At 47.6% G+C, this 12,806-nt stretch overlaps 1 protein-coding gene across 2 annotated transcripts in view; it reads right to left on the minus strand.

Annotated features, from left to right (window-relative positions):
• The window catches only part of PIMREG (PICALM interacting mitotic regulator), a 36,059-nt gene extending 23,573 nt beyond the window's left edge, over positions 1-12,486 (minus strand). For both annotated transcript variants that reach the window (XM_066599618.1, XM_066599619.1), the window contains exons 1-2: positions 12,388-12,486; positions 581-891 (exon numbers count right to left, since the gene is read on the minus strand). In XM_066599618.1, coding sequence (XP_066455715.1) covers positions 581-859 — 279 coding nt within the window. In that variant the 5' untranslated portion in view covers positions 860-891; positions 12,388-12,486. The remainder of the gene's footprint in view (positions 1-580; positions 892-12,387) is intronic.
• Between the last annotated feature and the right edge of the window lie 320 nt (positions 12,487-12,806).

Genomic DNA, 12,806 nt, shown 5'->3' on the forward strand with positions numbered 1-12,806 from the left:
TGTACTCATGTTGCAATTTTACAGCGACCTGCGGTCAATTAAATGTCACCGGTAGAGAAAACCCTTTTGATACTGCAGGTTCTCAACACAAGATAACACAATGTAAATACACAGAATTGCAGGCCTCCCAGTGAAGAGAGATGCAATAGGAATAGCTTTCCTGGGAGAGGTCCCATTTCTATTGGGGGTAATTCAAACAAATCTATTTTTTAATCTCCGTGTAGTATCCTAATTTAATACTGTCTTGTACACGGACCCTATAATAATAAATTGTTCCAAGCACATGAATCTTGTTCTGCAGAGACACAGTCAAATGGTATAAAAATAAAAGCGCAGCATGCATCGTCAGAGGTTGATTTGTGGACAACAATTCCATAGAGAAGTCAACTGAGACTTATAATAGTCATATCCGTTAAACCGTGGAAACAAACGACCTCTATCTGATCCGTTTGCAATGGCTTGGGACAATAGAGAATTACATTTTGGATCATATCTAATATTTGCAGACCTAAAAATTAACTAAAACTAACGGATGTAACAGACAAATGGGAGTGCCTAGAAAAACTACCCACAACTTTACCTTTGACATGGCTCCAATCACATTCATAGCTGTAGCAGTCACGGACTGCAGAGGGCGCTGCTTCTCCTTTACTCCCACCCGGCTCCAGTCAGGTACAGCATTTATGTTGATTTCCACCTGCTTTAGCGGCATCCTTTTCCTAAGGGACATGCGCATTGTATTAAGGGAGCTTGATGAGGGCCTTTTTCGGAACTTGTCAGGCTGAGGACTGTCTTGATTGTCAAGGTTTTCCAATACATTATGGTTCCTCCAACCAACACTTTGAAAGATTGTAGACATTTTGCTTTATCCTTGATAGACGCTGGAAAACACTGAAGGGATGGTAAAATTAAGTCTCATACATAAGCATGCAGAAATTGTGCCAAAAGGTTACAGGATGAAACAGGAGCACTTGTAGCTTATAATCCAGAAGTGAATGGCATCTAAATGTTTATCATTGTTGGTCCGACCACCGAAAGGAGACCCGGATGCATCTGGCTACAACACTGAGGCCAGGAGGTGGGGGGGGGGGGGGAGTTAAGTACAGGCTCTGTCACTCTTATAATATATACGGAAATGAAGGAAACCGAGAAATGCTGTTCTGTCAGTGCCACAGACTGAGGAGGGCATATGGGCACATGCTTGACCGTGGTCACATTCAAACGGCATCTAGCTGCAGTTTTGACGCTGGTGGCACGAAGGTCCCGTGTTCTGGCAGCCATGCGAGCCCCTCACCAATCTACAATTTACCATCTATCTAGTAAATATGTGCTTCAACCTGGAAAACCCTTTAATGTAGTTATACATATTAAAAGTTGTCCGGGAATCTTACTATTGATAACCTATAGTATGGAGAGGTCATCAACAGTTGATCGGTGGTGGTCTGCCACTTGGGATCCCCACTGATTAGCTGCTGGATGGTGTGCCATCAGTGTGGACAGTGCTACCAGTATAGCAGTGGCTCGGTCAGGTATTACAGGCACAACTCCCACTGATTTCAATGAAAGCTGTGCATGCAGTACCAAACCAGAATACTGCAATATATAGCTCTATCTGCTTCCAGCGCTGTCTGCACTGACAGCAGGCCAGGCGATCAGATGTTCGGTGCTGATCCCAAGTGGCGGACCACCACCGATCAACTATCGATTAACCATTCTGAGGATAGGTCAATAATAAATGTCCCAAACAACCCCTTTAATATCAGCAGATCCTAACAGTAATGTGTACTTGAGCAGCTCGTAAGTCTTGCCCATGTCTGCTGGTAGGGGATTGGGCATGTTGTGGGCACTGAACGTCATACTGGCCTCAGGAAAGATGTGGGGTGCGCATTCCCGTATATGTAGAGTATACTAAGGGAACTGGAGCTATGAGAGACTTCAGTGTTGCGCAAATTCCTTACTCATGGACTGAAGTATTTTGCAAGGGTAAATAGACGAACACCTTAAAGATTAAGTGTTAACCCTTAAAGGGAAACTATGTATTATATTCCATAATCTGTATTTCTGTGACGTGGCACCAGAATTAAGAGTGTTTTTGATATTCAGAGGGTATTGTGTTTTAGTTTACAGTAGATTGACCATCTAGACACAAAGGCAATAATTCTATTGCTTATTTAATATTACTCCATCGTTAATTTTTTTTCTATTTGTGTTCATGAATAAATACTGTATCCTTTAGTTACTCCATCGGCTGCATCATATCCTGAATTGGTACACCTCCACCCCTGACAACTCTACTTAATATTTCCTGTCTATAACTGTAAATGTAAGGGCTTATTCACACAAACTATATTCTTACTCAAGTTTTGTGCGATGCGCTCAAATAGGAAAAATCCATTTTCCTTTAATGGATTTCTACACAAGAGCAACTTTTGTCTCACAGCATCGCCGGGAAGGAAATCGGAGCATTTAAAAAAAAAACGGCAGCATATTCTATCCTTGGGCATTCTGTCAGAACACCGCACCCATTGTTTTCAATGGGATTTTAACCCTTTCCAATCCAATCTCCTTGCCACCCACACACTCCCCAGTGCTTATTTATCTTGGGTGGGAAAGCGCATTTTGTATTCCATGGAATTACTCAACAGAAACACATTTTATTAGCAACTTTTTGAAAGTTAACAATTTCCAACCCAGTGCTGGCTATCTTCAGCCATTAGGATTTCCCTGCATAGCTCCAATGTTGAACGAGGACTGACGTGTTTCCAACCGCATGCAGGACAGCGCTCCGATGTCCGAGGCTGTTCTGCATATGTATGTTACAGTATAAGTGTCCACCCTCCTCAGACATCGGAGCGATGCAGGGACATCCTAATGTCAGATGACAGCCGGCAGTGGACTGGAAAGTTAAAAGACATCACATGGCACTCCTGCGATGTTTCCTATTGAAGTTGATGGGAAACACTTGTGATCCTTACATACGTGTAAAGATCGCAATTTCACAGAAGTGATGCAATTTTTAAGCAAAACTGCTTCATATTGCTGTGAAAAAAAAAAAACAACGCACATTGGCAAGTGTGATATCGCGCTCGGCCATTTGAAAGCAGCCTTAGGCTGGATTCACACGAACGTATATCGGCTCGGTTTTCATGCAGAGCCGATATACGTCGTCCTCATCTGCGGGGGGGGGGGAGGAGGGGGGAGGATGGAAGAGCCAGGAGCAGGAACTGAGCTCCTGCCCCCTCTCTGCCTGCTTTCCGCCCCTCTGCACTATTTGCAATGAAAGGAGGCAGGACGGGGGTGGGGCTAAGTTCCAAGAATTAGCCCGACCCCGTCCCGCCTCTCTCCATTGCAAATACCGTAGTGCAGAGGGGTGGAGAGGAGGCAGAGAGGGGCGGGAGCTCAGTTCCTGCTCCTGGCTCTTCCAGGCTCCCCCCCTGCAGAGAGAGACGACGTATATCGGCTCGGCGTGAAAACCGAGCCGATATACGTTCGTGTGAATCCAGCCTTATTGTGAAGCCAACAACTAAATAGTAGGAAAATGTGCAAAGAATTAGAACAAGACAAAACTGATAAGCAATGTTTATTTATAAAAAGGAAGACCGCGGCACACGGAGGAAGAAGAGGAAAATGTCACCAACATATATGTCACTGAGAAAAAAAACAAATAGGACAGGACAGCTCTATAGAGCAGGTTCAGCAAGGAGGCAAAAAAAAAAAAAAAGGAAAATTTAGGCTGCTCTTACACGGATACAAAATTGCGCGATTTTCCGGCAAACGCATGTTTGTAAAAGCCATGCTTTCCAATGGGTTCCTTGATATTAGCAAAGTTTTTACTGATGCTATGCAGTGAGGAAAACAAAAAAAAAAAAAAAAAAAAGTGCTATTTTTTTTGTAGCCCATGTTTCCCCATGGAGCCTACTTATCGCATCGTATGGCATGAACTTGCAATTTTCGTGCTTTGCGATACACTTTTAACATTAGAATCTCCTATTAACTTTCCCACGACAAAAATCGCTGGCAGCAGTGATGCGAGAGCTTTCACAAAAAAAAAAAAAAAAAGAAGTATCACTGACGCTACAAAATCCTGTGTACAAAACTGCGATATCACAGCGATAGTTTGCGGCTAGAGATGAGCGAGCACCAAAATGCTCGGGTGCTCGTTACTCGGGACGAAATTTTCGCAATGCTCGAGGGTTCGTTTCGAGTAACGAACCCCATTGAAGTCAATGGGCGACCCGAGCATTTTTGTATTTCGCCGATGCTCGCTAAGGTTTTCATGTGTGAAAATCTGGGCAATTCAAGAAAGTGATGGGAACGACACAGAAACGGATAGGGCAGGCGAGGGGCTACATGTTGGGCTGCATCTCAAGTTCACAGGTCCCACTATTAACCCCTTGAGTGGCGGGTTTCCTACCACCCTGTCGTGCCCACCAGGGCAGGTTTTTTAAAATGGTCTAATCATTGAATTTCAACTAATTTTGCAGTTGCGTCTCAAGAGCCATAACTTTTTCATTTTTCCATTGACATGGCCATATAAGGGCTTGTTTTTTGCGGGACAAGTTGTGATTTTTTAAACAGGGGGAGGAAAAAAAGAAATGGGGAAAAAAGAAAAAATGGGGCCATGTCATTAAGGGGTTAAATAATGTATTAACTTCCTTCTCTGGGTCATTACGACGCATGGATACCACATGTGTGATTGTATTTTTGATTTTTTACAAAGTAAAAGGGAGACAAGTGTTTTTATAATTTTTTTTAATGATTTTTTAACTTTTTAAAAAATTTTTTTCTTTTTTTTTCTTTTGTCCCTTTAGGGGACTTCCACAGGGACCCATCAGGACCCCTGATCACATTCCGGGGGTCCGATGGTGACAGCCCTTTACATGCTGCAGTCACATAGACTGCAGCATGTAAAGGGTTAACACAGCAGAGATCGGAGGTTTTCTCTGATCTCTGCTGTAAGAGCTAGTACCTAGGTGTCCTCTGACAGCTAACAACCAGCTCTCCCTGCCACAGAGACCATCGGCTTGCTTCTGACAAGCCGATGGTCTCTATGGCAACCTGTAAACAAACCAGTGCAGGAGATTGCCGGCATATCGGCAATATCTTCTGCTGGTTTTTCAAAGCCCTTGCTTTGTTCTCTGTGGGACTGTGCAGGCAGAGCACAATGTCACAGCTTGTGGCATTGTGCTCTGCAGCTCCCATAGTGATACATAGCCCGGAAATCTTCCGGGCTATGTTGCTATGAGCAGTGGAGCTGGTCCCGGAAAATTTCCGGGCGTGCCACTCAAGGGGTTAAGCCACAATAGCGGCAAGAGTGGGCATTTCTGGATGAATTGCAGGGAAGGGCTTATATATTTAAGCCCTTCCCGACAATTCATCCTGCGATCGCCGGCAGCCCATTGCTTTCAATGGAGGCGGCTGTATTGCTGGCTCCATTGAATTCAATGGGCAAACATCGTTCTTCTCTGCCACAGCTGTTACAGCTGTGGCAGAGAAGAATGATTTGTCTTCTATATGTTCTCAATGGGGTCGGCGCTGCTGCCGCCGGCCCCATTGAGCGCATATAGAGAAGAGAACAGAAATCGCAGATCGCACATAGGTGCAATCTGCGATTTCTATGGCCTAAGGCCTTAGGGTGCCTACCCACTAGCGTTTTTTTTTCCCTGCGAAATTCGCAGCATTTTTTTCTCTGCAGGGGTCTATGGGACTTGTAATGTTAAAATCGCGCTCGCGCAAAATCGCGATTTCGCGGTAAATTGCGATTTTGCGCGATCGCGATTTTAACATTACAAGTCCCATAGACCACTGCAGAGAAAAAAATGCTAGTGGGTAGGCACCCTTAGTCAGACGGGCGTTTTTTCGCGCGATTTGCGGATCGCAAGATGGATGCGCATCCGCAAATCGCGTGACCGGTGCCCGAAAATCGCCCGAAAATCTGCTCCTAGCCGTGTTTCATTGAAAAGGGGTGGAGCTGTCCGAAAGCAATGCGCTGCGGGCGAGTGTGGGATGAATTGTCGGGAAGGGCTTAAATATTTAAGCCCTTCCCTGCAATTCATCCAGAAAAGTGTTAAAATAAAATATATATATATACATACTCACCTGCTCCCGGCAGCTGGCCTGCAGTGGGTGTGAAGGGGGTGTGAGTCAGACCTGCCCCCTCATTGGCTCAGCGCTGAGTGACTCACACCCCCTTCACACCCACTGCAGGCCAGCTGCCGGGAGCAGGTGAGTATGTATATATATATTTTATTTTAACACTTTTCTGGATGAATTGCAGGGAAGGGCTTATATATTTAAGCCCTTCCCGACAATTCATAGCAGCTCTGGCATCAACACCACTTTCCCTCCTCTATGTCAGAATGCATCTGTGGCGAGCCGCGGGAGGGGCCGATTTATATACTCGGGTGACACCTAATCTCGCCAGCCACTCACTGCAGGGGGGTGGTATAGGGCTTGAACGTCGCAGGGGGAAGCTGTAATGCCTTCCCTGTCTTTCTATTGGCCAGAAAAGCGCGCAAATTTCTCAGGGAAGAAAATGAAAGTGACTCGAACATCGCGTGGTACTCGTCACGAGTAACGAGCATCTCGAACACCCTAATACTCGAACGAGTATTAAGCTCGGACGAGTATGCTCGCTCATCTCTATTTGCGGCGATATCGTCATCGCCCGTGTGAAAGAGGCCTTATACTGATGTTGGGGAAAAATAAAATGAGCACAATTTGCTTTGTTTAAAAGTGACCCTCCAGTCCTGGAGAAACACAGATGGCCACACGGGTTCTCCAACTACCTGATGCACACCGGGTATTAGCAAGGATCAATAGCCTAAGACGCTATACCTGCTTTAACCAGTATTGGTCCCATGAACAGTGCTAGCCGGTCAAATCAGCATGTAGTGTCTTAGGCCGGCTGCACTCGGGCATATGTGCATTGCTGAATCCGGAGCGGGCGTCTGCCTCCAGATTCCGCAGCAAATACCGCCCATAACAGGCTATTGAAAAACGCTTTTTCCTGCACACGAGCAGAAATCACAATCAAAATTAATAAAAAAATCGCAGCATGTTCTATTTTTGCGCGGATTCTGCACAGACGGCTTCCATTAAAGTCAATGGAAGCTGTCAGATCCACGGCCCTTCCGCAATGACATTGTGGAAAAGTGGCGAATTCGCTAGGCGATGGCGCGGGAAGAACAGATTTTTTTTTTTAAATCGCTGTCCTGCATGTCTGACCATCCACAGTACAGAGAAGATACAGAAAAGGCAAGTACGTGCGGATACCAGCTGGGCATAGGGTCGAGTTCCCCATGCAGAATCCGACCCGGTCGAATGCAGCCGGCCTTAGAGCCTTTTTACACAGAACTATATTGTGTAATAAAAACAAAAAAAAGCAAACAAACAAAATGCAGATCTGAACGATAGTTGCTCAGTGTAAACACGCCCAAAAATTGAACGATGAGCGAGAATTCATTCGCATCTCGTTAATTTTATACAGGCATAAAAATAATCGTTTGGACGTTGTTGCGTGTGAACAGCGATCATTTATTCGGAAGAACTGTAATTAGCAGCACACTCTTAAATCACAGCAGGTTATAACGAGGCCCATTCATATATGCAAGGACGCCAATGACGAGTCAGAACCATAAACCTGGATTCTCACATGCCGGATTCCCGGCGGAAATTTTGCGGTTTGGCCGCAGCGAAAAGCCACGAGATTTCCGCCAGGAGAAGCGCTGCTTCAAAACCCACGGCACTTAGCCGCAGGTTTTGAAGTGGCCTGGCCGCTTGCTCTTCCGCTGCGGCCGGCGCTCCCATAGAGGAGAGCGCGGCCGCAGCGGAAGAAGTAAAAAAATGAACATGCTGCAGCCGGCGGCTTCGCTGCCCCGTGTGGATGAGATTTCTGAGAAAGCTCGTCCACATAGCCGGCTGACCCCGAGATTAGCGGCCGCAGGCGGATTTGGCGCAGCAAAATTCCAGACGGAATTTCCGCGGCAAATCCGCCCCGTGTGAACCCAGCCTAATTGATGCCGAGTCCCATGCAGCCGCAGTTCATACACAGAAACGCCGGCAGCACTGGTAACCCGATGTGGTCAATGACACAGCAGAGGCTCCAGAACCCCATGTATCTTTATACCAACAGCGAGTATGTATAGAGTCTAATAGACTTTAATTACTAATGATATGCATCTGTGTTTTAAACGTTGTGATTGGTAACGTTTTTTTAGATGTATGTATATATACTGTCATGGTGTCATTATGTTTTGAGCTCAACAAAGGCTGCATAGGTCAAAACGTTGTGTATGTTGGAGGAATAAAAAAGGATATTGTTGCCACTCTTCTTTTGGAGATAACAGTGATCATTGTCATTCGCTGGTACAGTCAACGCAAACGCCTAAACTATAGGCGAACGCAATTGCAAACAATCCATTTGTGTAAACAGGTTGCATGCGCAAACGCTGGAATCTTTTGCGCATGTGAACAATTTATTGTGCCGTGTAAAGGAGCCTTAGACTACACATGCATACTATAGACAGTGTGTATCAGGTAGTGAGAGAAGCGGTTTGGCTATCCTAATGCCAATGAGACTTCCAGGTTCTGAAACCGCAGCCAAGAAATGGACACAAGTGCAGTATACGGCTATGTCTTGGCGTAGAGGAAAAAGCCCACCCCAGATTTCTCAGAAAAGTCAGTGTTTACATGCAGATTTCATCCTTATGTACCGAAAGTGTGAAACCCACAAGAAAGATCCACAGCATTTTTGCAACATGATAAGGCCGCCTTCATACGGGTGAGAAAATCGTGCGAGATTTGTGTGTTGCAAGACACGAGGAGGTCATATACATGAGCGATGTAATCCCGTCTTGTTCTATCTTTGCGCGTGCTCTCACATCACATCTCCCATTATCTTCAGTGGGACCGGCAGCAGCATCGAGCCACCTCCTAGGTGCATGCGGTGCAAGGTTTCCCCTTTGAAAACAATGGGAAAAACCTCATCTGACAACCGCGGCGGAGGATCACAACTTTCCCGAAGTGAAGTGAGGTGGTTGGAGAGAAAAACTCCTCACATCTGCAGGAAAAATGCATTTCTGTGAGCGTCAAATGGGGCTATGATTCACGGCCCGATGGGAGCAGACTGCGAGCTCAATTCTTCTTCAAACAAAAATGATTCTATCTGCTGTATGAAGATGGGGGTTTTGCAAACCAAATCCACATGTTGTGCTGACAGCTGCATTCCACAAGACTGCGTATGACAAAATGTATCCCTGTAGGCTACAGCTCAATACTTAGAGAGGACCTGCACTGTCAGAAAACTTTTGACACGTCAAGTATTAATCAGTGGGGGTCCCGATGCTGAGGAAGCCTCTTCTCACCTTGGCCAGAAGCAGCCAAAACGAATGACCATAACCGAGGGGGCGCTGCGCCCGGGTGAGTGCTTCAGCCCTTCATTCTAGCATTTAGCAGGGGTCTCAGCTGCGGGACCCCCACTGATCAATACTTCTGATATGTCAAACGTTTTCTGAAAGCACAGATAGTGTTTAAACATCACGGGTGTTCATATACTATTTCAGAGAGACAGTGCGCATGCGCAGCCTCTGCAATAAGCTCAGCACTCCCTGCTAGATTGTGAACACTACGTCACTAGTGACCGGGTACATTGCCCTGTAGGAAGGAGACTGACGGCAATGGACACTGTCACCGGAAGAAGAATCGGCTGACTTGCGGTGAGGTGACCTGGAGGAGCCAAGAGATCATCAGTGAGGAGAAGATGCAGTAAGAAGGCTGCCTGGGGAGGAATAGGTATTGATTTTTTCTTCTGATGACAGAACCCCTTTAGTAATCTTCATGGCTATTCTCCGAGAGGTTTATCAGATACTCCAGGCAACGATGTACGGGCGAGCAGTGGGAGTGGCAGCAGAAGTTTTTGCTGTGGGATGTGAGCCACAATCCCACAGCGATGTACAGTGTTAACAAACCTCATTCACTTACATTGGAGATAGTCGTGCCGCAGATTGTCAGATCCGCCACCTGCTGCGGAAATGCCGCAGATTTTCACTACGCAATTCATCATTGCAACGCAATGGATTTATTCTGTGATCCGCGATGATCAGGCTGTGTTCACACTACTATTCTGACTGTTATAAACAGACGTCACGACGTTGTGTTACGTTTCACAACTGATATAGAAACCGCGGGAGAAGCCCAAAGGCTGGCTGCACACGGCTGTGACGGGCTCCGCCGCTGAATTCCGCGGCAGAGCCAGTCACGGCACTCCCCAGAGACCTCAAACTTACCTGCGGATCCGGCGTCCTCGCTCCCGCATGACGCTTCGGCGTGGCGCGCCGCAGCGTCGTGCCACGCCCACCGCATCATATGACGCGGCGGTAGGCGGGAAAGCGGTTTCACGCTATCTTCCGCTGTGCTACAGCGGAAGATAGCGTGAACGGACAGCTTCCATTGACTGCAATGGAAGCCGTCCGCGCGTACACCCGCGGCAAATAGAGCATGCAGCGGGTGAGGATGGGAGATTTCACGGTGCGGAATTCCACGGTGGAATTCTGCACCGTGAGCATTGAGCCATTAGGTTCAATATGTGAATTACGCGGCGGACATCCGTCCATGGGAAGGAGACCAAAGGACTCCCTCATTTCGATGCAGCGTTATTCTTCTATCAAATCTGCCAAGACCGCTGACAGAAGTGTGAAGACGCCCAAGTAAAGGCCCATTTAGACCCAACGATTCTCGGTCAAAAATCACTCAAAGCCGTCTTTTGAGTAAGAATCGTTGGGTCTAACTGCACAGCCATCGTGCAGTTTTCGTTTACGAGTCGTTCATCGTTGTCTTTCAGCTAGCTAAAAGACAACGATGAGCCTTATCAGTGCCGCACGCCGAGTTCTCAGCGGGATACCGCTGATACTATTGTTTCAGCTGCTATCCAGCTTGAAGAACACAGCCGGGGTATGAAGAAGACAGCGCTCCAGCTGTGTTCTGCATACCCCGTTTGCAGTGCTAAGCTGTTTACCAGCTGAGAGCTCTGTGAACAGAGCAGGAGTATGCAGAAGACAGCGCTCCAGCTGTGTTCTGTAAACCCCTCTGTATACCAGCTGTGCGCTCCGAGAAGACAAAAGCTGTATGCAGAAGACATGTGGTCCCACTTGTCTTCTGCATACCCTGCTCGGAGCACTCAGCGGTGCGCTCCAAGAACACGAGAATCGTTGTCTAAATGGGCCTAAACTCATTTGTTTAAGATGCAAATTACGTCAGTATTTTGCTTCCCTATATAAAAAAAATAAATAAAAATTTGCAAAAACGGTATACTTCTCTTTTTTGCTCGCCAGCTGCTGACTGGCTCATGGACTTTCTATTGAGCCCACCTTCAGCTAGCGAGCAGATAGCTGCTTTGTTGCAGCAAACAACGAGGGTCTCAGCAGCGAGACCCCCACTGATCAGAGCTTCTGATCCCAATGGGTTCATGCACATAAGTGTATTCTGTGCACACAGGTGGTTTGCGCAAAAAAAAAAAACAAAAAAAAAAAACAGCAGGCTCGCATTTCTTGCGCACAAAAATAGCAGATATCAACCAATTCCATCGCTGGCTACAATGACCGGCGCCGCGGTTGGTCGGATGTTCTTTTCACACACAAATGCGCACAGATTGCGTGTGCAAAAAATACTGCAAAACACGAACTTGCAGCAAATACACAACAACCCCTGCGCAAATCTGCAGCACGAATGTTCATGTAATGCGCCTACGCCCGTGTGACACCGGCCTCAGTCAGGCGGGGACGCTCATCCCTAACATGAGCACTACAATAATACGGGCCCCATCCCCACGGGCGGATCGGATGCCCGAAGCGGGAGACCTGCGGAAACCATTTGCAAGAGATTGGGGATGCGCCGCAGTGAGCCCGGCCGGTGACCCTGCTAGATCTGTATTACGTATGGCCGCGGCGGCTCGCCGTTGGCCATGCGCAGCACCGTTTATGTTCGTGTTTCCCGCGGCGTCACTAAGCGATGACACCGGTACCCGCGGCCCACACACAACGTGCGTTTGTCTGCCACTCGCGGAATACGCAACTTGTATCCGCGAACATGAACGAAAAAGCGAAGGAACGCGCTTTACAATGCCGCAGCTTCGGCAACTGGGATTCGCCCGTGTGACCCGGCCATACATTGACTCCATAGACGGCTATGGGCCACATCACTGGGGAGGTCACCCAGCGCATCCGCAGGCCTGATAGAAACAGCCTCACACGGAGAACACAGGGTTAAAAAGACTAATGGAGGCGCTCTGCCGTACATATAGAACAGCCCCAAGGAGCCTCGGCCATGTAACGGGCACAGAGGACCGCACGTCACCCCATGATACCCAGCGGGAGGACAGCTCTCACTCACCCGCTCTCGCCTCCACTTTCTCCGGGTTTGAATGCAGCCCCGCTCCCTCCGCTGCTCCCATTGGTTGTCGTGGAGTGCAGGGTTAACCATCGCGGTGCCGTCCGCGCAGACTCGTCTGTGGATCCTGCTGCGGGAGCGGCGCATAGCCGGGAGCTGAAGGGTTACAGGACTGGGCGGGAGATTGTGGCTCGCTGTGGAGCGGGCGGGGTCCGCTGCTCGTCCCTCATGGATTCCTGAGGAGATTTGTGTGAGGGAAGGAAGTGCCGCGTGTGTGCGGGAGGAGGCGATATCTATAGTGTGAGGGATATAGTATATACAGACATGGGAGCTGTATATGTAGTGCACTGATTCGCCTTTCCTGTATTTCTATGACTGGATATCAGTTTTAGATCTGACTATACGATTCCCTCACAGGGCGA

This window comes from Eleutherodactylus coqui, chromosome 4, assembly GCF_035609145.1.
Source record: "Eleutherodactylus coqui strain aEleCoq1 chromosome 4, aEleCoq1.hap1, whole genome shotgun sequence".
Lineage (NCBI taxonomy): Eukaryota > Metazoa > Chordata > Amphibia > Anura > Eleutherodactylidae > Eleutherodactylus > Eleutherodactylus coqui.